General features: G+C 31.5%; 4 protein-coding genes across 8 annotated transcripts; 3 read left to right on the top strand and 1 right to left on the bottom strand.

The window, feature by feature from the left end:
• Nucleotides 1-66: 66 nt before the first annotated feature.
• Nucleotides 67-1,885, bottom strand: LOC102626013 (non-specific lipid transfer protein GPI-anchored 7). Its single transcript, XM_006477199.4, has 3 exons — nucleotides 1,432-1,885; nucleotides 1,143-1,184; nucleotides 67-387 (listed from the first exon to the last, which is right to left on the bottom strand). The coding sequence occupies exons 1-3, from the start codon at nucleotides 1,748-1,750 to the stop codon at nucleotides 287-289; spliced, it is 462 nt and encodes a 153-aa protein (XP_006477262.3). The 5' UTR covers nucleotides 1,751-1,885; the 3' UTR covers nucleotides 67-286.
• An 8,983-nt stretch (nucleotides 1,886-10,868) lies between these two features.
• Nucleotides 10,869-17,844, top strand: LOC102625163 (uncharacterized). Of its 5 annotated transcripts, none has more exons than XM_025098744.2 (9): nucleotides 10,869-11,037; nucleotides 11,134-11,280; nucleotides 11,396-11,493; nucleotides 12,485-12,557; nucleotides 12,641-12,701; nucleotides 12,789-12,874; nucleotides 12,969-13,058; nucleotides 13,627-13,653; nucleotides 17,696-17,844. In XM_025098744.2, the coding sequence occupies exons 1-9, from the start codon at nucleotides 10,930-10,932 to the stop codon at nucleotides 17,696-17,698; spliced, it is 693 nt and encodes a 230-aa protein (XP_024954512.2). In that variant the 5' UTR covers nucleotides 10,869-10,929; the 3' UTR covers nucleotides 17,699-17,844. The 5 variants fall into 5 exon arrangements, with proteins under 5 accessions (XP_024954512.2, XP_052293818.1, XP_006477258.2 ...); XM_052437858.1 differs by having other exon boundaries at nucleotides 12,789-12,886; XM_006477195.4 differs by lacking the exon at nucleotides 17,696-17,844 and adding an exon at nucleotides 17,183-17,648.
• A 152-nt stretch (nucleotides 17,845-17,996) lies between these two features.
• On the top strand, nucleotides 17,997-18,956 carry LOC102624882 (21 kDa protein-like). The gene is given in 1 exon segment (NM_001320069.1): nucleotides 17,997-18,956. A coding segment is annotated over 1 exon segment (618 nt). The 5' UTR covers nucleotides 17,997-18,033; the 3' UTR covers nucleotides 18,652-18,956.
• A 6,494-nt stretch (nucleotides 18,957-25,450) lies between these two features.
• Nucleotides 25,451-26,506, top strand: LOC107176861 (pectinesterase inhibitor 10-like). Its single transcript, XM_015529926.3, has one exon. The coding sequence runs from the start codon at nucleotides 25,498-25,500 to the stop codon at nucleotides 26,104-26,106; it is 609 nt and encodes a 202-aa protein (XP_015385412.2). The 5' UTR covers nucleotides 25,451-25,497; the 3' UTR covers nucleotides 26,107-26,506.
• Nucleotides 26,507-27,157: the final 651 nt, after the last annotated feature.

Genomic DNA, 27,157 nt, shown 5'->3' with positions numbered 1-27,157 from the left:
CGGACAGGGAACTGGAGATGCATGAATAGCAATCTTCAATGGTTTTCGCAACAAGAAACATGAATCTTATTTGAAATGCATCGGCATGTATAAAAATGATAACGAATTAACGATAGTCTCCCAAATTGTAAAATACATCAAGAAGCAACTTAACGAACGACAAAATAAGATCTGGAAACTGATGTTCCTAACATGGAAATCTCAATGTTATTTACTCCTCCAACAACTCGAATGAACCCAACATAAATTACTACAATAATAATAATACCGTAATATATTAATAGTCCTAGTAAAGCATCATTGAAGCAGCCCAGAATAAGAGTAAGCTAGTGATTCCAGCCCACGCTTCCCTCGCTGTTGCACCGTTTCCATCATTCCCCGGGGTTCCTGCATGATTTTTGCAAATATTAAGGCTATATCCCGGAGATGCATTCACAATTGTTCTGTATTTTACCTACTAGAATGAAAATATGTGGTCTAAAAATGAAAAACATTAAAAAAAAATGTTTAGGGAAATGTTTGAATTAAGTCATCTTCACCAATGACTTAAACATAATAATAACAATAAAACCAAATCATACTTGTATCATCTATACTACTCAACCGCGATGATTAATGACAATCTAACGGATGTGAACGCTAATACAAAAATCCGTGATTTTGGGTCCAAGTTGGTGGCACCGAAAGCTTATATAAATTAGCTGGCAGCAAAACCACCCCGTATTCTAGTCTTATGCTTCATTAATTAAATTAATATATCCAATAATATCATCAGTTGGCTTCGGGCGCCGTCCCACATAAAGCGGAAGGCCCGTTTCACATTGACATTTATGATTGTGTTTATTTAAAAAAAATAAAATAAAGAGAGAGAGAAGGCAACATCATTTTACATTTTTCATACTTTCACCCACCTACCCAATCAATATATTGATTTTTTTATATTATTTGGAGCAGAATGAAAAAGTTTAAAAATTTACAGAAAATTAATAAAAATATAAAATAAATATATGAGTTTAACGGCGTATTAATTTATATAAAATAAATTTATAATTATTAAAAAATTAAGTTTGTAAATATACCATTACACGTCAAACTAACAACCGTTAACTTGGCAGAGAGTTAGATCAAAATCAAATTGTTACCTGGAGGTGGCACCGATGATCCCGGAGATGGAGCGCCTGAATCTGAGGCACGAAAAGAGAGAAATATGATTCCTCGATAGATCGAAAGAAAATTAAAAAACCAAACTAAATTGCCAACGACAAAAGAGATTGTAGCAGATTATTAAGCTACCAAATGCTGCTTTGGCCGTCAATTACGAAATCTAAACAAATCTAGCGGTTTAGATGACTTTTTGAGATTTTTTTCAAAATAAAAATCAAAATTTGGAACCGTAATTTTATTATTATTATTATTTTAATGTTTGCTTACTTTTGCAGGAGCTGAGATCAGAGGGAACGTTACAATCGCGGGTGAGCCTGAGAGCATCTTCGAGGGAGACGTGGAAAGAAGACAACAAGCCAGGAGTGTTGTAGAGAGTGCAGAGGCAGGGCAACTCATTCGCGACGGCTTCTTTGATGGAGTTGCAGCACTCGGCGTTCGGCTTTGTTGTGGTGTTGAGAAAGCTGGCGCAGGGGACCAGCTTCGACGCGCACGACGGAGTATTCTGCGCATCTGTTAAGCTCGTGGAGGCGATCGCCGCCGCAATCACCGCCATGACCATCAACGTTGCTTTGTTGTGAACAGCCATAATTTTCCCTTCTTCTTTCTTCTTTTTCTTTTTGGTGAGTTGCAAAAAGGCCGTTGGTGTTAAGGTTTTGGTAGGTCTGGTTACCGCTTCAAATATATAAGTAGAGTTACGACTCGGTTTCGTATCAGGAAAAAGTAAAAAGAAGACTGCTTTGGATGAAACCATCGATTTGATTTTTGACTCAATTGTGGAGAGCTGTTTTATGATGTCTCACGTGCCGTGATGAGCGTCCATATCACGCGCCTGATATTTTTATATGATTATTTTATTTTTGCATAATTATGATTTAATGTTAAGTAAAAGCTAAATTCGATTTCGAGCTGTTATTTTTAAAATAAATAAATAAAACTAAATTCGTGGGATCGTAAGATGATCCAGTAGTATGCATCGGAAGAGATAAGCCTAGGATCGAAATTTTTAACAAAATATGTTTAAGAAGGGTGAGATTTGACCATCCAAATTATTGGAATACAATAGAATCCTTCGATTTTGTAAAACGCGTAGGAAAAAAAAAAAAACTTTGATTTATGAGGATAGTGATTAAGTTCATCGAAACGGAAGAAGTTTTTTTTAATTTCGTGGAGCAATATATCAATTGAAATGTCCTAGAGGAATTTTGATTCTTTCAAAGTTATAAAAAGTAAACATTGGTCGGATCTTCATCTACTTTCCATTTCTAAACAAATTTAACAAATGAAAACAGGTTTTGTGTTAATTACGTTACTATCATTTTCCCACCTGTTAGAATCGTATCTGCAACTAATTTCACAAAGTGCTCCCGGCAAAGGAGTGGCTGATGCTCTATTTAAGTTATAATTCCATAGCTTGTAATTTAGTGGATTGCTTAAGCTAAATTGTTGTATTTAGGTATTCCTACTGAGTTTATGACTTTGTCATCTTGTGATGTTTGTTGGCTCTCTTTTTTTTTTTTTCTCAAATTGCATGATATTATTGTTTATATTACAATTCATATTATATAAGATTAATAATGATGTATTTACAATCAAATAATTATTGAAACAGTTTTACATTAAATTTTATATAATATTGTTCGAATTTTAACTCTCTCTAATATTTAAAAAATATTCATTCCACTCATATTTCGAAATAAAAAAACTATTTTCTTTCAATTATTTTTTATAATTGAGGTAAGAATTAAACCCTTATAAAGTATTGTGAGGACTCGAATTTTAAGGACAGCGGTTCTGTGCTGGAGAAAAGGCGGAGTGATCGTGTTTATTCACTTATTAATTAATATATCTTCGTTCAAAAAAAAAAAAAAAAAATTCACGATGACAAGAGACCAAATGTTACATGTAAGAGCGATTTAATAGCCAATTGGCCCATATAGAGGAGTATAAGGGTGATTTCGATTGTGACCCAAATGTTGTTGGAGGAATATGGAATTGCGCTGGCTTCTTGTTGACCCAAATGTTGCTGAAATCAAAATCATTAATTTTTTGAAAATTATAATCTATTAATAATATCTATAGAGAAATGTTTTTAATATTAAACCCCGAATTTTCTAATTTTGATTGTTCCAACATTATTCAAAATGAAAATTGGAAATGTTCAAGTTCAACAATAATACTAGTCTCTATCACGACCAACAAGAATAATTCCACAATTCAAGTTTAAAAATTTCCTTCTCTAATATTCTATTCCTTTGATAGACACTAATTTGAGAATTTTATGAATAATAATAATACTGCTCCTCAACTATATCACAACTTAGTATTACGCGATAGTCATTCATTGAATAATAAAATCGTGTTAATAAATAATTTTATTAAAATTTTAAATTGATGTACTTGAGACTCAAATATCTATATATATATAAAGTTGGGACTACAAGAGGTGATGTGGCATCACAATTTCTCATCTTCTTATATTTTCTATTATCTAATAAATTGGTTGAGATTAAAAAATAATTACATTACAAAATATTAAAAATAGAAAATAATTATTAGATTACAAAAGATTGCATGTCTCTTCCTCTTTCTATTTAAATTCAACAATATGTAACCATTAATAATAATTAATTGTAAGTCTTGAAATATTCATTTATTCTATTATGCCAACAATTAAACATTAGTGGCTTAAAATACATCAATTAATTAATATAGGAAGGAAGGTTCCTTCATCTTCCCTCCACAATGCCATTAGAGCCTAATTTTAATGCCATAATCTCATATTTAATTATTCAATCTTTTGTTTAGTGCCTTTTGGCTTCTTCAAACTCTATAAACATTAAATATTTAAGATTTGTGGCATCATTATTTCTCATCTTTTTATATTCTCTATTATCTAATATATTGGTTGAGATTAAAAAATAATTACATTGCAAAATATTAAAAATATAAAATCATTATTAGATTACAAAAGATTACATGTCTCTTCCTCTTTTTATTTAAATTCAACAATATGTAACCATTAATAATAATTAATTATAAGTTTTGAAACATTCATTTATTTTATTATGCCAACAATTAAATGATTTAAAATATATCAATTAATTAATATAGGAAGGAAGGTTCATTCATCTTTCCTCAACAATGCCATTGGGGCCTAATTTTAATGCTATAATCCTATATTTAATTATTCAATCTTTCGTTTAGTGCCTTTTGGATTATTCAAACTCTATAAACATTAAATATTTAAGATTTGTGACATCATTATTTCTCATCTTTTTATATTCTCTATTATCTAATATATTGGTTGAGATTAAAAAATAATTACATTGCAAAATATTAAAAATAGAAAATAATTATTAGATTACAAAAGATTACATGTCTCTTCCTCTTTCTATTTAAATTCAACAATATGTAACCATTAATAATAATTAATTATAAGTTTTGAAACATTCATTTATTTTATTATGCTAACAACTAAACTTTAGTGGCTGAAAATACATCAACAAATTAATATAGGAAGGAATGTTCCTTCATCTTCCCTCACCAATGCCACTAGAGCCTAATTTTAATGCAATAATCTCATATTTAATTATGCAACCTTTGTTTAGTGTCTTTTAACTTTTTCAAACTTTATAAACATTAAGTATTTAAGATTTATTATGTTTGAGTTTTTTTTAATATTTAACCAACATCCTCTTTAGAAATATTTTCGTGCTTTTATTTTTTACTTATTTAAATTTTTAGTATTGTGTGCTTCATGATGTACTATTTTCTTCATAAGTTGAACAATAATAAAGATAGTTGAATGATAATGGTTAGGGTTTTTAGGATGTGGGAATATGTTAATACCAAGAAGAATGAAGACTTGATTAGTGTGAACATGATTTTTATTAATGAAAAGGTTGTATAAAAAATTTATTCTCTCCTTGTTTTCTCTATTTTTTTCCCAATTGTTTTACACTTAACGTAGCATGTTTTTCTTTTTTGTAGGAAAATCTAATACATACAACAATTAAGAAAAATTTAGTGACAAAGTTTAGGCACATGTTGAGTGATGATGCTTTATACAGTGTCAAGAATTTAAAAGTTGTTTAAACTACACGCGAGTACATACCACTTTCAAATCAATATAAGATTATTTTCTTACTTATAACTTCGCTTAAGTGTTTAGAAGAAGGAACTGCTAAGATTTAGATCAATAGATTCCAATTCATTTCTTTGAATTTGATTGATATACTCATATACGTGTGAATGATAACACAATCCTCTCATGTATTATTTTTAAATTAATAATGTTTGTTAATCTTTAAGTGTTTATTAGAAATTATTGATCCTTATGTTTTAACATATTTATATTATTTTTTCATAATATTACAGATGTTGTCGGAAGTTTATGTGGTATAGGTGATATTGAGATCGTTAGAACTGGTTGAAAAAAAAGATATATAAAAGTTCTAACAATTAGCAAGTTGAATATAACTTGAAACTTATCAACAACTACAAAAGGTATAAGGTCTGTACACTTACACTATACACATTAATATATATTTTTAAAGTTAACAAAAAAATAATTAACTTTCATAAATAACATTAGTTTTATAAGGGTGCCTCATCTTAAAAAAAAATTCATATTTTTTATCAGTTTTATCAAATGCAAAGTAAGAAAAAATGATAATGCTAAATTCTTTTTTCAAAACCACGCGAAATACGGTTCTATTTCCTAGTATCTATATATATATAAAACTGGGACTATAAGAGGTGATGTAACATCACCATTTCTCATCTTTGTATATTTTCTATTATCTAATAAATAGAGAATTTTTCTTTCAAATTTAGCTTTTCATCTTCTCATAATTAATTTGATTATTATTACACAATAACAATTATGTAAATGTTTTAATGAGGCATATTATTTATAATGAACATCCAAGGGGGACTGTTATAAATTTATTAAAATAAATGTGGATGTTCATAATATATATCTCTTAGTCTCCCCACTATCTCTCATTAGCAACATTTAGCTCCCCCTATAACTCCCACTATCTCACAAGGAATTATGATCCATAATTTTTCATTAATTTCATGGAGTGATTATGTAACTATAAAAGGAGAGCTCATCTTTTTGTTTTGTACACACACAATTGGAATGAATAAAATCACTCTATAATATATTCTCTCATTTTATTCTTTATATTGCGTTACTTCTTTATTTGTGTTGCTGGCTACTAGCTTTTTTTTTTGTTTAAACCACCCGATTTCCGACGACCGCATTGGATACTTCTACTATATTCAACATTTCTAACTTTTATTGGTTGATATACGTGTGAATGATAACACAATACTTTGAGGTATTTTTTTAATTATTAATGTTTGTTAATCTTTAAGTGTATATTAGAAATTATTGATCCTTATGATTTAACATATTTATGTTATTTTTCCATAATATTACAGATGTTGTTGGAAGTTTATGTGGTGTAGGTGATATTGAGATCGTTGGAGCTGGTTGGGAAAAAAGGGATATAAAAGTTCTAAAAGATTAGCAAGTTGAATATAATTTGGAGCTTATCAACAACTACAAAAGGTATATGGTTTGTACACTTAACTATACACATTAATATATATATTTAAAGTTAATAAACAAATAATTAACTTTCATAAATAACATTAATTTTATAAGGCTGCCTCATCTTTAAAAAAATAATTCATATTTTTTTATCAATTTAATTAAGTGTAAAGTAAGAAAAAATGATAATACTAAATTATTTTTTCAAAGTCACATGAAGCGCGGTTCTATTTCCTAGTATATATATAAAGCTGGGACTTGAGGATGTGATGTGGCATCACCATTTCTCATCTTTGTGTATTCTCTATTATCTAATAAATAGAGAAATTTTCTTTTAAATTTAACTTTTCATCTTCTCATAATTAATTTAATTGTTATTACACAATAACAATTATGTAAAGATTTTAATGAGGTATATTCTTTGTAATGAACATCCAAGGGGGAGTGTTTTGAATTTATTAAAATAAATGTAGATGTTCATAATATATATCTCTTAGTCTCCCCACTATCTCTCATTAGCAACCTTTAACTTCCCTATAACTCCCACTATCTCACAAGGAATTATGATCTATAATTTTTCATTAATTTCATTGAGTAATTATGTAACTATAAAAAGAGAACTCATCTTTTTGTTTTGTACACACACAATTGGAATGAATAAAATCATTTTATAATATATTCTCTCATTTTATTCTTTATCTTGCGTTGCTTCTTTATTTGTATTGCTGGCTAATAATTTTTTTTATTTTTTTTAAGGTTGCCTTATTTTAAAAAAAATTAATTTATATTTTTTATCAATTTTATCAAGTGTATAATAAAAATAATAATAATATTAATATTTTTTTTAAAGTCGCGTGAAGCGCGGTTCTATTTTTTAGTTAAATAATAAATGAGAACCCTATTACAAGGAATTTATAAAGAATGAATTGGCGAGGTGCCGCCGCGTGTGTGTTTCCTCCGCATCTCAAGGGAAAAGGACGACAAGAATGTGTTGACAAAACAACAAGTCCTCCGTGATTTTGTCGACACGTGTGAAACCATTAAAAGTCTAAAAGCAACTTCCCCCAACTTCGTAAAAATATCACGAAAGTTTACGGCGTTGAAAATGCTTGATGTAATCATGTAATGGAAAATATGGGATGGTAAGTGATCTCAGCGACGCGGTGTGGGTAGCGTACGTTGATCTTTCATTGATCAATTGAATTTTATGTGGTCAAAGTTTTGAAGTTTCTTATAATCAAAGATAAATTATTTGATAATAAACATAACCCCTCTCATAAATCATAATTTTCAATTTCTAGCTGTAGGCCAAGACTTGTGTGTATATAATTGAATTAATTCAAACCAGTTTTGAGTGCAAGAATATGCAATAAATAATTCCTAAAGTTGGGCCACCATTTGCCAATAAAAGGCCGGTGTCATGATAATTATCAAACAAGCCTGAGAGCGTTTGAATCATTCAATTTTTGTGACTCACACCAAAATGATTGTATGTCGTCACGTCGCGTAGCAAGCAACGTACTAAGAAATTGAAGTGTTATTGTTTTATTGTTTTTTTTTTTTTGGTTCGGTATTAATCAGAATTCATGCATTCACATTATTATTATAGAGTGTATTTGTATTGTAGGTAAGTTGCGTCCATTAGAGACAAAATCTACCCGACACTTGAGAAAATTAAATAATTAATATTGTTTGTTAGTGGTTTGAATTATTTGATGTCGAGGAGAGACGACGACGGAGTCAACACTGGGAATATGTGAAGACTAAAATAGGAGTGGCAAAGAAGAGTTATTGACGCAACGCGCACCAACATGACATTGACATTGACATGTATCATTTTGTTTTAGCTTTGAAACGATAATAATTGTTGCGGCGGACTGACCAAAAATAGAGAAGAAAAAGTGCAATTAGAAGTTGTAGAAATGGACGTGGCGTAACAAACCAGCCAAGCCAGCGGCGTCATTCGCCATCACCAACGCGGTATCTGCAAATTTCATCATCTATGGCTGTTAAAAGGAGGAAAAGTAAAAAGAGTGAAGCTATTGGCCCTCCCCCGTAACTTTTCTTGGCAAAGGGGAAAGGAAAAGACATTTGTGTATTGGACGGTAATCAAACCTAAAATGCTCACTGAACCCACATTTTGATAAAATTTCATTTTATGAAGGGAGATTGTCATTTTCTCTCCTATAATAATTAATATATATCATTTTTTTTATTGTTTTTATAATGGTCAAAAATCTTCTGATAGCATAAGTTTACAATATTACCTTTATTTTCAACTACTCTTTTATTTATATTTATTATAAGTTAAATAAATCACATGAATAAAAACTAAATAAAAAATTAAGTATTAAAAACAAGAAATATGTGTTTTGATATGAGTAAAAAAATTAATAATAAAATTTTTTCTTGTACTTATTTATTTTGTGAACATTTTCTTATAATAAATATATAAGAAAATTATTATAAAATGATAAAAAAATTATTATAAGAAAACTTGAATGACAAATAAAAATTTATTATAAAATAATAATAAATTATTTTGCCTATACTTTTTACATTTAATTTTAAAATATTACAAAATGTTTATTATAAGAAATGTTCACAAAATAAATAATTACAAAGAAAAATAATTTTATTATTAATTTTTTTGCTCATATCAAAACATATATTTCTTATTTTTAATACTTAATTTTTTATTTATTTTCTATTCATATAATTTATGTAATTTATAATATATGTAAATAAAAGAATAGTTGAAAATAAGGATAATATTGTAAATTTATAATGTCGGAGGGTTTTTGGTCATTATAAAAACAGTATGGAGATAAATAGTATATGTTAATTACTGTAGAGGGGAAAGTGGCAATCCTCCTTTTACTAAAATATCTATTATGTAAATTGCTGTTACAGGAAAAAAAAAAAAAGATATTTGTTGTTATTATTTGCCATAACCCTTGAGAATATACTATTCAACTTGAACCTATCTACATCCAAAAAGAGGGCTTACCCTGTGATCAAGTCTCATGCTCTTGATGACAAGCTTCGATTATGATTAGAAGCTCCAAGTATATTGATTGCCCACAAAAAAACTAGAGGAAGGAAAAAAAAAAAAAAAACTTTAGTCTTCACTATTTTAAACTTATTTAAATGTCTGTTGTGCAGCTTCTAATTAAATCGTGGAGTTAGTTATTGTACGAAAATTTTATGGGTTATATATCTTATATTTTTCAATCCACGGACAAATGATGTGCCTTTCAAGTTTACTGTGATTCACATAATTATAATAACTCAGCCGTCAGCCCATGTGTTAATCAGGTTGGCTATTTCAAATTTTAATTTTGTTATTCGCCTATACGATTTTTTCCCATAATTATTATGTACTATTTGATTATAATGAAGTTATTATTTGTTTTAAAATAAAATGTTATGAGTTCTACTAATTTTTGTGGTTAATTTTATTTGAACAAATGTTCAGCTGCTTGAGGGAAAAACAAATTGATTATACTGTCTAGATCTTGTTAGTGAGATTGTTTGCTAAAAAAATAAAATGTTTAAATAACAATTAGTTGGTGTTTGAATGGATTTATAGAGTAAAATCTTCATTTTTAAATTTTAGGAGTGGATTTACATAAGAAATGGGTGTAGAGGTTATTTGGAGGAGGAGAAGAAGAATGGATTAATTTGGAAATTAAATTGGAGTTTCAAAATTGCTTCGCATTCGTTTGTGTAAGAAACGAGGATTTTGTTTTTTTTTTTTTGAGGAAATTAGAAGTATGCTAATAATTGGACCACTCTAAAAAGTAATTGCAAGGTCAAGACGGTGCCTTACGGGCTCGCTCCACTTGTTAACCAATTTAGGCCCGTTTGTTTTATGGGCCTCTGCTCTGTACATTTTGAGGCTGTAATTATCACCATTTATCTTATGCAATAAAATGCTTATCAAAGAGGTAAAAAAATAAAATGATACACTACTTTTTAGTTTTATTTATTTACTATTAAATTGCGGAAAATCAATAAACGATAAATTATATTAAAGCAATTGTTATTAACCTCCTACTAAAAGTTAAAACAAATTGTTATTAACCTTACCATTCACGGCTGTGATTCCCGCCAGGAAGGAACTCGCAACTAAAAATTAATGATAATAAATAAACATGAAATGGATAAGAGGCACACATTTTCAGAAACGGTAAACTCCAATGGCCGCTCTCTCACTGGGACTGGGCATAGCCTCCACTGCCATCACCACCGTCCGTACAACCCGGAGACCAGCCCGTACCAAGTTCAGAATCTCCTGCGTTCAGTGGGTAAAGTACTAAACAAAAGAAAATTTACAGTTTTTTTTTTTGTCCTAAAGAAGGCTCCGTTTATACAATTTCAGTAACTGAGTTCTTTGATTGAAGGACCCAGAAGGCATACTGGGGTCGGCCCAGACGGGCCATATCGCAAGATTAGAGTTTAAAAGACGTCTCGAGAAAGATGCTGAGGCACGAGAAGCTTTTGAGCAACATGTTCGTGAAGAGGCTGAGCGTCGCAGAGCTCTTCGCCAAGTAAAATTTTACATCTACATACATGGGGTTCTTGAATCTTGATGCCCATAATTTATAGTTGGTTAACATTGCACTTCTTTTTGTCATGTCTGATATGGTAATGGGTTTGGATTAGTCTCGGGTTTTACCGGATACTGCCGAAGAGATGATAGAGTACTTCCTTGATACTGAAGCTCAGGAGCTTGAGTTTGAAATTGCAAGGCTGAGGCCAAGGTTAGTTCATTTGTTTGATTTATCGTTATATTAAAACAACGAAATGTTTTTAGAAATGCATGCAACTTGATTGACATTTTGCCTCTTCCAAAGTGTATTAATAGATGATGGAGTACAATTCGGTTAAATGCGTCTTTCGATTATAATCATATGTAAATCCTTTTTGTTTCTTCATTTGTCTATGCTTTAGGCAGAATAATTTATATTTTGATGAGAATGAACGGAGTGTGAAAGCTTTAGTAGAGCTCTAACTCCTTCATTCGCTGATAGAAAATGAATTTCCTTGACTTTTCTGTACTTGTAAAGATTATCTACTTTTTGAAGTTTGATGATGAGAAACGATGAGTTCCAACTGCTTGGTCATTCTTCCTTTCTACCTCACCGGGGCACTATACCCTAGTGCGTACCCTGGGAGACTGGGACTTTGATTACCATTTGTGCCACCGTCCTCATTGACTTCCACAGTTCCAGATTACAAAGCTTACTTCCTGGCTTTGGACTACCCCCTTTGACAGTTGGAGAAAAGGAAGAGAAAAAATTAACACTTGTGCCATGTTGGGTTTGAAGAAATGGAGCCAAACAATGGAATTGAAATACACCCTCTTTTGCTCTCATTTCTCTCTCCCGCTCTCCTCTCAGTCTCTTCTTTTCCAACCAAACATGGGCTTAATGTAAGCTTTAAGAATCTGACAGGCATAAGTTTTTTTATTCATTACATTTATATCCACCGTTTTTATTTTGAATATTACGTAAATGTAAACCAAACCCCTCCCTGTACTGATGTGAGCAGAATTTAAATCCCAAACCTCATGTAGTTCGCCAGGAAATCTTGTCGGTCAAACCAACTGGCACCACTTTTATATCCACCTCATTTGGACTGTTGTTTTCTTAGACAATTTAATCTCTTGATTAATGAGATATTTTTTACTTCAAAATCCCTAACTTGAAGTTTTGCCTTCAATAATACCATGGTAACCCATACAATTTGCAGATTGAACCAGGAATTTTTCTCACATCTCAAATTTGAACTAGGCCAACTGCGCTTTGCTGTTTCAAAAACTCAGGTTTGTCCTTCCAACTATATATTTGAGATGAATCCTCTTAGAATGATTGAAAAAATATAGGAAATAGTTGTTGGAACTTGTAGGATATGGAAGACAGATTGATTGAGCTGGAAGCATTACAGAAGGCTCTGCTGGAAGGAACAGGTTTGTTTGTCTCCATAAACCTTGGTGCTGCTGAATTACAAATTTTGCCATGTTTCCATGCCCAACTGCTCCTATTTTCTGTTACAGAAGCCTATGATAACATGCAAGCGGACCTTATAACAGCAAGGAAAAGTCTAACCAAAATCTTGACATCGAAGGATGTGAAAGCAACTGTATGCCTTACTGTATTTGCCTATCTAGTCTCTAAAATTGATACTGTTTGATTGGGTGCTTACCAACTGAATTGAATATTATGTCGCCATGCAGTTACTGGAATTGGTTGAACAGAACAAGATTAATAGATCCTTACTGACACTTCTTGATGAAAACATTGCAAATGCACAAAAGAGTGACCAGGTTAGTGCTGCTGGGAAAATTCTCTCTTATATTCTTCTAGTTAAATCTCTAATGTTGTCATTTCATGATGCTGAGTGTTCAGTATGAAAGTCTCAAAGTTCCCCCAATAAAAAATAGCACCATAGAAAAATCAAGAATGGAGAGAATAGGACAACACAGATTGTCCCGCAAGTTAGGGGTCCATAAGAAATGTCGTATAATCTTGTGTTGACAGTGGATCTTGAAAGTGGTTTTTCTTGGACTTTATATGATTCTCATTGATATTAAGAATTTACAAGACCGACAAAATTTTATAATCTTACCTATATCTTTTACAGTTTTCACAATCACCTATCTCTTGAAACTGGTTTTCTTGGTCTTTTCGTACTTTTGAAGCTTTAAAACTCCTTCATATGAAAATTTGCAATTAGCACTGGGGTCACTTATTTCTCTAACACTATGAATAAGAATCTATGAAACTATTCATAGTATTTAGCAATTGATAGAATATCAGTGATTAGTAAACTGCTGCCTTCAAACTCAGACTAAACCCACAGATCTTAAATAAAGTTTATTTTCTGACCTGCAGAAACAAGTGGCAGCTTTTATGGAAAAGGTTCGTGCGGCTGTTCTCAAATACATGACAGTTTAATAATATTCTTGAGTCAAATAATAAATTTTCATTATCTCAATCCTTATAATGAATTTTCATGAGTTTGGTTTCTCCATTACGGCTATTGACTAACTGCAGTACAGCATTAGGTAGATTAAAATAATAGGAATGAAAGGTGGACTTGGTATGCTTGCATAACTTTACCTACAATAGCATTGTACCATCTTATTTATACTTGATGGGAATACTAACTGGAATTGAATTTTTTTTTTTTTTCAATAAGATAGTAGTAAACCTATATACTCAATTTCTGACAATCATAGTTTACACGAAATACTGTAGGCCATAGAAAAGTTATGGAAGTTGCGTCAAGTCAAAATTAACTTAATTCCTGGTGGAGTGGCTTTCATAAGTTCAACTTAAGTACTTTAGAAGTATAAAGTTCAAATTGAAACCTATCAAAGCATGCCTGATGGCACTAGCTTGCCTGTAAGAAACCGAAGGTGTGAATAAAAGGTTGTGCGTCAAAAATACTAAAGGAAAACTCAGTACAAGCCTTCCAAATCAATGTTTAGGCGATTAATGATTTTCTAAGCTATAAGGATTGATATTTGAAGGTTACTGTAAAGATCAGCGTGGTTCAATCAGTGAAAAAGAGACTACTGTGACATTAAAGTAGAGAATATATTGACAAAAAGAAAAGAGTAGAGATTATATTTTCTCACTTTATAAGGGGGCAACTTCTAATCTGTTAAATTAGTATTGCGTTTACTTATTGGATTATGGGATGGGAATCAGAATCGAAATTGTGAGTCCACCACAATTTGGGAACCATTCTCAAGATTGATCATTTTTTTATAATTAATTAATATATTATTATAATTAATTAATATATTATTATAATTAACTAATTAATATATTATAATTAATTAGTATATCAATATATTAATAATAATTATTAATAATTATAGTTTTTGAATAAATAATCACAATTATTATTATTATTCTTAACAACATTTTAGTAACTTAATTGTTGGGACTCGACTCCCCTTTGATAAGGGTTTATTTGACTCCTCGCTTTAGGAGTAAAATAGATTTCCCTCCCATATTAAAGTGAGGGTTGTTGTTCATGTTGTGCTATCTTAAAATTATAAAGGAGAGTCTCGATTGTCGTCTGATTGTAAAAATATTTGTAGAGTTCTAATTGTGTAAATATATATTTATATATAGGGTTCTATCACTTTGAGGTCACCCCCATGAGGGAAGCATGACCAAGAGCAAGTGATCATTTTGAGTTCGAACTCTATAATATCTTAAATATTATATTAAAAGATATTAAGTGATCATTAAGAAGATGATCGCTCCAACAATTGTTTAAGCTTATTTAGTGATTATTGAGAAGATGATCACTACTCTTGGAATGCTATAAATAGAATGCAAATCCATAAACAAAAAAGATTAAGCAAAGTACAATTTAGAGAAAATTCAAGTCAAAAGAAGCTTAAAGGATTTTTGCAACGTGAATTGAGAGGTTTTTCGGACTTTGTGATCATCTTCCGATCATAAATCAGTAGCACAACTTTGGTTTATCGGTTTTCCGCATATAATCCAGGTATGTGTTTAAATTTGGATTTACAAGTTTTTTTATGTTGATTCTTGCTCAAAAAACAATATTGGTATCAGAGCTAAATAAGTTGTGTTCTGATTTAAGCATGTAAAGCATGATACCCAAGCATGTTCTTTAAGAAAGTTAAATTTTTGTTACAAGAATACATATTAATAGCATGTTACAATTTACTTGCTTTTGATGCCATACAACTAGATTAATAAATAAGTAAATTGTAACATGTCATTAAGGTGTGTTCTTGATAAAAAAAAAATTAACTTTCTTAAAGAACATGCTTGGGTATCATGTTTTATATGCTTAAATCATAACACAACATATATAGCTCTGATACCAATATTGATTTTCGAGTAAGAATCAATATAAAAAACTTGTAAATACGAATTTAAACACATACTTGGATTATATGCGGAAAACCGATAAATCAAGATTGTGCTACTGATTTATGGTCGAAGGATGATCACAAAATCAGAAAATTCTCTCACTTCATGTTGCAAAAACCCTCTAAGCTTTTCTTGACTTGAATGATACTAATGTTGATTATCGAGCAAAAATTAACATAAAAACTTGTAAATCTGAATTTAAACACATATTCGGATTATATGCGAAAAAATAATAAACCAAGGTTGTGCTACTGATTTATGGTCAAATGATTATCACAAAGTCAGAAAATCTTCTCAATTCACGTTGCAAAAACCCTCTAAAATTTTCTCCAAATTGCACTTTGCTTATAGCATTCCAAGAAAAAATGATCACTAAATAAGCTTAAATAATTGTTGGAGTGATTATCTTCTTAATGATCACTTAATATCTTTAAATATTATTTTAATATATTATAAAGTTCTAACTCAAAATAATCACTTACTCTTGGTCATGCTTCTCTCATGAGTGATCTTAAAGTGATAGAACCATATTTACATATACATTTCCAACATCTCCCACTCACACATGATGAGATGTTTATGGTGCAACGAGAACTATCTGTTCAAGCCTCAAAACTCAATTATCATACTAGCAAATGCAACGTGTGACTCATGAACAATAAGTAGGAGCTATATTGCTTTGAATCTCAATTATATTATATACAAAAGAGCTATTCATCATATATTTTAGATTCCATATTATTACATCAAATTCAAGCATACTAAGTCTCGTATCAAAAGCTATGCTGGACAATATACACTATATGTAATCACAATTGTATCAATCATAGATTATACAATCAGTACCAGTGAAAAACATAAGGTTGATGTAAGTAATGAATCTTCCCATCACTTTCATATGTTTTAGTTTCAGATTAACTGCTTTCCTAGACTTGTTTCATAAACCAAATAACATCATAGCTTTAGAAAACAAGTTTAAAGTAGCAAACACTAATCTATCACCTCAAAATATAGTTGATAGTATGTAAGGATACCTATTGAGGTTTATAATACCTCAAAGAAACTTTACACAATGAGAAACCTCAAAGAAACTTTACACAATGAGAAATAAGGGAAAATTTTTTTTTAATTTATTTGGTCATTAAAGCACACGTTGTCTGAAATACGTGCTACAATGAATTCTCTTTTCTGAGAGCATATGTCTAAATTATTTCACAGTACAGATATTAGTTCAGTCGCTACTCAAGCGCCTAACTTGAGTTTTCAATAAGCTTGCTTATTTAAAGCGCCAAATTAAAAGACTCACATCTGGCTTTAATAGATCTTAGTTCAGTCGGTATCGATTGTATAATATAAGATTGATACAATTGTGATTACATAAAGTATATATTGTCAAGCATAGCTTTAGCTTTTGATACAGAACTTAGTAATATATTAGCATATCAAAAAAAAGTAAATAACTTAAGTAAATAGCTTAAGTAAATAACGCAGCATAGATGTGAAGTGTGTAAGGCAAATTGTGCAGTGGGTGGCTAGGTGCTGTACCATATTGCACGTGGGATTGGAGTCGTTGGTGACATGGAATGCTCATATAACTGGGGCAACTTTGAATTGAAAATATGAGTGCCGTTTTGATTTTGATAATCGAGACAGTGACTTGCTTGTATATAACACTTAACAACGGTATGTGTGTATTTAACGCAAGAGCCATCAATCTGTATCCCCAAAAGTTGGTGCATTAAATACAGTATTGAGGTGTGGAGCCCATTACAAAATCTTCAACCTTCCAAATTCCAATCCCTACTAAATTATTTCAAGTATCAGTTTGTGGATAGGTCAGTTAGATGATGTACATTTACGTTTAGATGACAAGATCAAGACTTTAATTAGTTAGATATTTATTTTGTATATTGGTAGACTGTGGTTAGATCATATATTGTCCAGTGTATACTATTATCCTTGGTTGCCAAATCTTGCATTTAATTTTATTATGCTACTGTCCCAAACTTAATCATTTCTTTGGATGATGATACTCCAGTGACGTGTTGGAGCTAAATGATGGTAGGTTAGGCACACGGATTACACGCACGCCAAGAAATATCTTTATTCATAGAAAGAAGATTTAAGGAAATGAAAAGTAAATATCGAAGCTTTTAATTGCATGCCACCGTTTGGAGTGAGATAAATAAATTAAAGGAGCACAAAGAGATTTAAATGTACCAGGAGCTAAGGAAAAGGAGACACGCAATGGCATTTTCTTTTAATTTTTGAAGAAGATGGGCAACGGCCTTTTGAGTTCTATATAAACAATTCCCATCATTTAATCCATTTCTTCTTTCAATAATAGTAGTCTGTCTTTCTGTTGCACCAAGATATATGGCTAAGCTTTCCCTCGTCTCACTAGCTCTCTTCTTCCACCTTTACTTGGCTGGAATGGCAAATTCTGCCATTCCCGGGCATTCCACTCCCGCAAACTTTATCAGAAATTCGTGTAGAGCCTCTCGATATCCAGCGTTATGCGTTCAGTGCCTCTCAGGTTATGGTCATGCCATCCGAAATGAGCATCAGCTTGCTGTAACTGCCTTGTCAGTGAGCTTAAGCAGGGCACGGTCAGCTGCTGCTTTTGTGGGCAAGCTGACTAAAGTTAGGGGAATCAAGAAGAGAGAGTTCCTAGCTGTGAAAGACTGCATAGAGAACATGGGTGACGGCGTAGACCGACTTAGTCAATCCGTCAGGGAGCTTGGCCATGTGGGACGAGCTGTCGGCCAGGACTTTACGTGGCACATGAGTAGTGTGCAGACTTGGGTTAGTGCCGCACTAACTGATGAGAACACTTGCTTAGATGATTTTGATGGTCGTTTCATGGATGGAAATGTAAAGGCTGCGATCAGGAGAAGGGTCACAAATGTTGCCCAAGTCACTAGTAACGCTCTTGCTTTGGTTAATCGATTCGCCGCTAGGCACCAAGCTGCAGCAGTCACCCAGAAGCCTTAGATTTCGTCTAAGGTGACCTCTGCTGTCTTCTGTATAATATGGTATCTCAATATGATATCCCTTAGGTTCGTGCTTAGTCTAGTTTCTGTCTTATATAAGAAAGTTTGGTTTTCTGGGCAACCAACAAAAAGTACAGTCAGTATCTAAACATAAGAGTTTGTGTTCTGCTGTTGCTGCTGCTGCTGCTGTTGTTCTTTTTTTTTTTCCCTCTTTTAAGAGACTTGAATTTTGTTTAAATAGCTTTTTGGAGACTAATTAAATGTAGGATAAATGAAGCTAAAGAGTGTGCCAACTATTGCTTTGAAGATTATCCGCGTCTTGTTTCCTGTATAATAGTGTTAAGCATAATATCCCTCTTGAAATTGCAGGGAGTACATCAACCTTTTTTGAGTTTCATTTGCCGAAAACCCAACTCCCCGTAATTGCTAATTCCTCTTGGCCAGTAGATCCCTCTCTGTCCAGTCCAGAGAAAATAATGTATCTAAAAAAAAATAAAATAAATTTGCAATTGGAAGTGAGTCAGAGAGCTTTTAAATAAACGGATATAAATAAATATTTAGGTGATCCATAGAAATTGAACTTTTATGGAGTTTGGATATGGGAGTACCATACATAGATGAGAGTGAGGGTCCTATTTGAAGCGGTAAAACTTTTATATTATATATAATATACACACACAAAAAGCCACTTTAGTAAGTGGTAAGAACTAGGGTTGTTTAATGATTTAAATTCACTGGATTTCGTTAAATTTAAGTCCAATTTATTTTATATTTTAAATTCAATCCGATCCGGCCGTTGATTGAAATTCAATATAATTCAAATTAATAAAATTAAATCCAATTCAATCTCATCCGATTAATCTAATTAGAATAAAAATTTATAAATAATCGTCGTTAATTGCTCTGAAGAGTTCTAACCACTAACAATTGAAGAAAAAAAGTCAACTCCTTTAAAATTTAATGATTCATGTGTTTTTTTTATTACATGGTTGAAAAAAATAATTGAAATTTGAATGTAAACATTAGTTGTATCTTGTAGTTTGTACATTGTATTATTATTGTATATTTATAGTTATAAAAAAATTAGGTTTTATTTCTTTTAGTAAGTTCAGTATAAAAGTAACGAATGGCTCTTTTAAAAAATAAATAAATAAAATAAAAGTTAATTGGTCGTATTAGATTTTAACACGTTGATACATAAATCAATCTAATAACATTAAATTTTTATTTTACAATCCAATCCAATTCGATTAAAGGTCAATCCAACAAAAATCGAATGCCTATTTAGCTCTTTTCAGTAGCACTTATCGTCATACTTTTCTTTTCTTCTTTTTCACTTTTCTTTTCTTCTTTTTCTTTTTTTTTTTTTTCCTTGAGGGGGGTACAAGATAAATCCAAACTTTAGAAGTTCCACTTCAAAAAATCAGTTGCGTCGCGACGAATAAAACCAGCAAAAACTGTGATACGCGTCGTTTGATAACAATCGACAATCACAATTAGGCCAATTAGCCTTGTAATAAAATTTATATAATTTTCTTAAATTAATTATATTAATGTCTATTTCAACGACAAGTACGTAACTTAGGGGTCAAAGACGGTCCGGCCGGAATCTGCGGGCATAATTAACAAAATAAATTTGAATAAAAAGCATGGACCGTTCGTTATCGACATGGTTATGATTACAACCTCCTTTTGACAAAACTTTTGGATTACTAACTACTTTACCTGACCCAGACGAAACAATCGACCAAATCTCATTATCTTTGACTTGCCACGTCACATTGCACACATCTTTAATCTCCTAAAGCAACAATTAATTCAGGCAATTTTTTATATCAAAGCCTTAGAATCGGCGAAGCAACAAGAAGAAATGGCTTGTTCACAGATGACAAATGGTTCATTAAAAAAAATGAAAATAAAAACAAAAACAAAAACAAATCGTTATCCTGGCAAGTGGCAACTCATTATTATTATTATTATTAGGATAAAGATTAATTTGGGATTATTTCTCATGAAATGGCAATCTCTACTAAAGTATTATAAACACAACTTATCTCTCATTTTGTATGGTAATTTTGTTTAAGGAAAAAAAAAATTATCAACTCATTCTCATTTTTCTTTTATCTTTTGGTGGGTAATTTTCACTATCCTCTCCTCAACTATGTCTAACTCACACTTGAAACAGATTTTATGGCCAATTTCACATTGACCTCCCTTGGACTTAACTAAACTTTACTTTGACCGTTATCATCAAGGTCAATTTTGTAACCTAATTTTAAAAAATCAATATCATGTCTCTCTTTGTTCATGATAAAATGTTGAGTTTTGCCATCCAAATTTATATATATATATATATATACACTTACGTGTGAGTATTCTTATTTTTTTTTATACGGATATATTATTAAACTATATGACTTTATAATTAATTGAACATTGACTATGTTAAACTAAATGGCTTACTAATGTATTTGCAACAAAAAAAAAAATTGAGAGCGCCCACATGAGAGGAAGATTATATATACGCACACTAACAATTTATTTTATTATTAACATTAATTAGTTAATTATGACCAATCATAAAAATCATTTCCATTAATAGTTCTCGCTTCTTCATTAATTTCCTAAATAACATCAACAAGCACTTGGGATGTTTATTATTTAATAAAAAAAATGACATTTCTTTAAAGTATTATGTTAAACAAATTGTGAGCAATCGATTGACATATCCTTTAGTTGTCCGAATTTTTTCAACCATTAGAATTTTTTTTTTTTTTTTTTTAGTGAAACATCTCGGTGAAATTACCAAACGCAAATTTGGGGTGGGGGTGGGGGTGGGGGAGGATATACAAATCTCAAAAGTAATCCTCCACAATGTCCACAAATGCTCAAAGCATTGCCAAACAACTGTAATGGAAAAAATTACAAATAATTGGAATGTTTAATTGTTTGGCTTAATGCATTTGAGGAGAGAATTTTACAACTACATTGTAAGAAGATAATTATGAAAATACAAGTTTATTTTTGTATTAATTTCGTTGATCCTTCGATTTGAGCATCAGTTATTATCATTGACATCCATGCTTGTGTTTGGTTTAAGATTTACTCACACTTAATACCCAATTACTCATGTTCTAAAAGATCTTTTAAAAAATAATAATAATAATAATAATACACGTGTTAACGAGAGGCTAAAATGCAGCTAGCTGCTCACACGTCACGTCACACCAATCAACGCCTATTAGGGAGATTTTTATCCAAGTGTAGTGTGAGTTAAGGGAGCTCGGTGTGGGTTTAGAGTGTACTGTGGGCATATTAAGGGGAGGTCAGTGAAAATTATTATCTTTTGAATAAAAATAAAATAATTTGATATTTATAATAACTTCGAGAGCATTTTAAATATTATTATTTTACGGGGGAGTAGTTCGACATTCATTCAAAGTATTATATAATTTTGGATGAAAGCTAAAACGTTTCAAGTGGCGACAAAGCGATGGCTAAGAATGCCGGGTACAACTGCCTATAAAGGTTAAAAAAAAATAGATAGGCACGCACGGCACATGGGAGGATTAGGATATACACATGTTGCGAAAAAAGATTAATGAGATGGACCCTCTTCGCTTCCCCATTTAACTTCTTTCAAGCCTTGCCAAAAGATTAAAAAATGTTGAAAAAAAGAAAAAGAAAAAGCAAAAGTTTTATTTTTTTAAGAATACTGTATATATAATACTGTTACTGATATTACATCATATATTATAAGTAATATTTACAAATATATTATACAACTGAAACCTTCATCTAATTAATATTTATAAATAAATTATATAATTAAGCCTTTCATCGTGGAATATACTTTTTTAAAATGCTGTTTAAATTTTTTAAACTCTCAATAATATTTAAAAGGTATCGCTTAAATTCTTTAAATATTCTTTAATATTCAAAAAATATTTATTATACTCTTATTTAGATTCTTTAAATTTTTTTTAATATTCAAAAGATATCTACTATACTCATATTTCGTGAGTATACTCATATTTCGTGAGTATAGTAGAAGAAAAAGCTTAAACGCATCGGTGGGGAGCCTCACTTTGATGACCGCCTTTCATTATTGAAGGATCCCAAATAAAAAAAATCAACCTCTCTATTCGCGTGAAAGCAACTTCGGGACAAATTTATGCGGCAGCTAAAACATTAAAAATCTCTTATCTCTTTATGTGCGAGATTTGCTTCCCACGTGGAGAAGCCCAGAGCCCCAAACCTCAACCTCTACTGTCCAAAGTTTGAAAGTTACGATGTTCGATCTCTTCTCCAAAGCCAGCAAACTCAGCGCTAGTCTCAGCAAATATCGTCTCTAATTTTCTTTATTAATTATTCGACCAAGATGGGGTACTGTCAAATATGAAATTTCTGAGAACAAGGGAATCTGATCATGCGGAGCTATCAATGGCCCACCTCGCTCGATACATGTGTAAAATGCGACAAAAATAAAATAATAATGCCGGATTCATTCCAATCCTCATCATTATTTTTATTTTTAGTAGGCTTGTTTTACTATCTTATATGCGTACAAGAAAATTTATTTAGAAAGTTTTTTGAAACTTTTTTTTTGTATTGACGTGTCGGTTTAAATAAGTAGGAAAATTTCATTTAAAGAGTTGTTTTGTGATGTTATAAAACACTTAATAGTCTAATTATCTGAAGGTTATAGTTGGAGTTTATTTATGATGAAGCGTGAATCTCAATCATACATATAAAGTGATAAATAATAAAAATTTATTATAATTCATTATTTATTATTTATCATTTTATATGTGTAATTAAAATTTATACTCTAACATAGATAAACTAACGAGGAAAATGATATTATTCTAATATGATTTCTTCTGAAATTTTTAAAATCTTTTATCATGTGTTTTGTAGTAGTAATATATGAATAAAATTCAATTTTTTATTTATTTGTTAACTATAAATTAATAATTAAATTATTTACTTAGAACATGATCCGATCAGGAAAAAATCTGATCCAACTAACGAACCCTTATCTAAAATCTATTCCTTGCCTTTCTGCTCAGTTCATCCTTAGATAAAACCTCCCAGCTGCAGCTGGCAAGCAGTGCGCGTCCAAACCCATATTTATTACGTGCATTGCGTTTTGGTTAATCAAACGTAGCAGTCAGACGTTGACGTAATATTTGTCGTATGTCACATGGTTATGAAGGCCATACACAGTTGATATGCTCAATTCTTGAATTTTATTATTACCTTTATTTTTCTTGTTTTTGTGAATCGTTCAATTTGAGGACATAATCCTTGCATAAAACCAATGGAATTCTCTTTTTGGCTCATGTGAGATGCGGCCACAGCGTCTATTGGTTATGGTTGCAGCCTTCTTCGATGTGTATTTAAGTATATCATTCATTTAAATGAAAAATGGTTCCTTCACTACTTTGGAAGCACTGGCTTTTGTATTTCGCTGCAAATTTGCCGATCAAGTAAATCACACAATGGATCGCAGAAAAGTCCGCAACAATAGAAATTTTAAAATATATCAGAGATAATAATATAATTAATTAATATATACATAAACATGTATAATTAAATTTAATACAATTATCACTTACATGATAATTTTAAAAAAATATATATACACATATCATAATATCATTTATTTGTTATATGTTTTCATTTACTTATTTTATATATATAGTGTATTTTTTTTTTTTTTGGTTTAAACCATCCGATTTCCGGCGACTGCATTGGGCCCCGACTAATTCGGATTCGGGGTGTAGTCACAGTTAAGGCTCTTTACCCCTCCCAAATGGTGTGTTTAGTGAGGATCGAACCCGAGAGCTCTTCCCACTTACTCAGCCTGCGCCGCCAACTGAGCCACAACCGTTTGGTTTATATATAGTGTATTTTCGCAATCCTTATGAGACTTTTTAGATAATAAAAAAAACAGTTTCAAACACGCCACTTAAAAAAAAAAGAAAAAGAAAAATCCACTGAGTGGAATTACAAAAATGGTATCAAATACAAACAAGGGTAAGTTGTAAAACCCTACGGTTAGAGTGTCATAATAATCTCTGGTTATTGGACCATGTAAGTCATTTCTCAAACAATATGTGGCTTTTTGAGAGGATCTAAAAATAAAATTATTTAAAAATTATATATATACCATCCCAATTCCAAATTAAAGAGACGATATCATACTGAATGAGAATAAGCAATCTCCATTTTCCAAGTTCTAATTTATTAACTGTTTTTATTATTATTAAACGTACACGATATTACCATCCAGGGCAAAAAAAAAAAAGCATTTAAGGAAATTTGTGAAGAATTTGGCGAAACCAAGGGCATTATTACTTGAGCTACCAATTCGTCAAAGAGCATTATTCCTTTTGTACCCTGGAATTTTGCCACCAGTGAAAATTAAGGTTCTTTTACCTCGTGATGGAGTGCTTCTGTGGTCCTTAATTTTACACCCAATTAATGATTATATGAGACAGAATAATTAGCGGTTCCCGGTGTTCCTAAATCACTCCACACAGAAAAATAACAAGTGTAATAATTATATTTTCTTAGAAGTGTACTGTAGTTTTACATTAATTTCTGTTATATAAAAGTAATTATATTAAATTTAAATATATTCTCATTGTGCCTCTAAAAATTATCCATCGGATTATTATTATAATTATATTTACCAATCCAATCGTTACCTGAAATCAGGCTTCTTTTACTCCACAATTAGCGCAGCTAATTGACTGCCTCTCTCTTTCTATAAAGCCACCCTTACTCTACAAAACTCACTATACGAATCTATTTCTTTCTGGAGAGAGAGAGAAAGAGAATGGAAGGTTCATTTTTGAGGCATACACTAGTAGCCCTGCTCATTATTCTCCTTGAATTCTCCACCAACTTAGCCTCAAACCCATCAGATAATTCAAACATAGAGTACATAAGAACATCATGTAGTGGCACAATCTATCGCAGGTTGTGCTACCGCTCACTCTCAGTCTATGCAGCCAAAATCAAAAGCAACCCCAAAACATTAGCCAACACAGCTCTCAACATAACCCTTAAAGCCACAAAATCAACGTCGAGAATGATGGTCAAGATGTCGAGAATCCCCGGCATGATCCCGAGGGAGACCGCAGGGGCAGTGGCAGATTGCATTGAGGTGATCGGTGACTCAATAGATGAGCTCCAAGATTCTATGGACGAACTGGGTCACATCAGGAACTCGAATTTTTGGCTCACAATGGGTGATGTCCAAACATGGGTAAGCGCAGCGTTAACGTATGAAGATACTTGCGTGGATGGGCTTCAAGGTAGGCCCTTGAACGGATATACGAAGACGATGATCAGGAGGCATATTCTTAAAGTTGCACATTTGACGAGCAACGCCTTGGCTCTCATAAATAGTTATGCCGCTGGCAGTAACCCTCCATCTCCCTAAAGGGATCGGATCAAAGCCATTCTAAATCACTAATTAGAAACGCTCTTTCATGCTACTTCATATAGCGTTGTCCTGTATATTTTCGTATCTTTAATTTGTGTCAGACTCAAGAGTGTCGGTCGGTTTTAATTATCCTATTTCTTTGAGATATATTTACATGTGTATAGGACAAAATTGCCATAGGGCTAGCGTGGATTGCAAGCTGATATGTGTGTGATAGACTGTTACTGTAATTTTCTATGTCTATTACAGAAGCAAGATGTAAAATATTCTCTTTTGCACACAGAAAAACTGGGAGCCTGTGTGGGATGCTTCAAGCGATAGAGGTGCGTGTATATCTAAATATCCATCATGTCAATATATATGATTGTACGCAATCGGTGATTATATTCGGCATGAATCCAAATGTGTAGATGCTGTTATATACTTGTTGATTAAACTTCGGATTTGACATTCAATTTACGATATACGATCATAGATATTTATAATCATTTATGGTTCTGCCTGCTTTTGACATCTCCCCTTGCGTTTTGCCTCAATTAGAGGCAAATGAAAGAAAAAGGAGCCGAAATGAATTTCTCGTGCTTTCACGTAACGCCACGTTGCTTGTGCGATCAGATTATTATTGCAGTCCAAGTTGAGAAACGAGTCTAAAATTTCAAGGAGACACGTTAGGTTAATATTTTGATGGGCAATCAGCCAGCACTGTGAAGGCGTCAGCACACAAATTTTATTGGGCAAATTATAAGGTAATTGGTAGCTTGGTCCGCAACTGCATTGTAGCAAACCTAGAAGCTCAATAATGCGTTCACGAACATTACCTGCCTGTAGAGATGGCCAATGGGCCGAATTGCACATGGCATGGCACGCACGTGGGTCATGTCGTACTTAGAATTTTTGGCACGCAAGCCTTAAAAGTACGGCACAATTAAAAATGGGTTAAACATGACATGATAAAAAAATCCGAAATAAGTACGTTTTATTTTTTAATGAAAGTAAATTTAAAATTTTATGATTTTACAAATGACTTTAAATTGAATTTTTTAAATTC

This window comes from Citrus sinensis, chromosome 3 (assembly GCF_022201045.2).
Source record: "Citrus sinensis cultivar Valencia sweet orange chromosome 3, DVS_A1.0, whole genome shotgun sequence".
Classification (NCBI taxonomy): Eukaryota; Viridiplantae; Streptophyta; class Magnoliopsida; order Sapindales; family Rutaceae; genus Citrus; species Citrus sinensis.
Note: the sequence above shows the minus strand (reverse complement) of the source record. Positions and strands in the feature narration are given on the sequence as shown.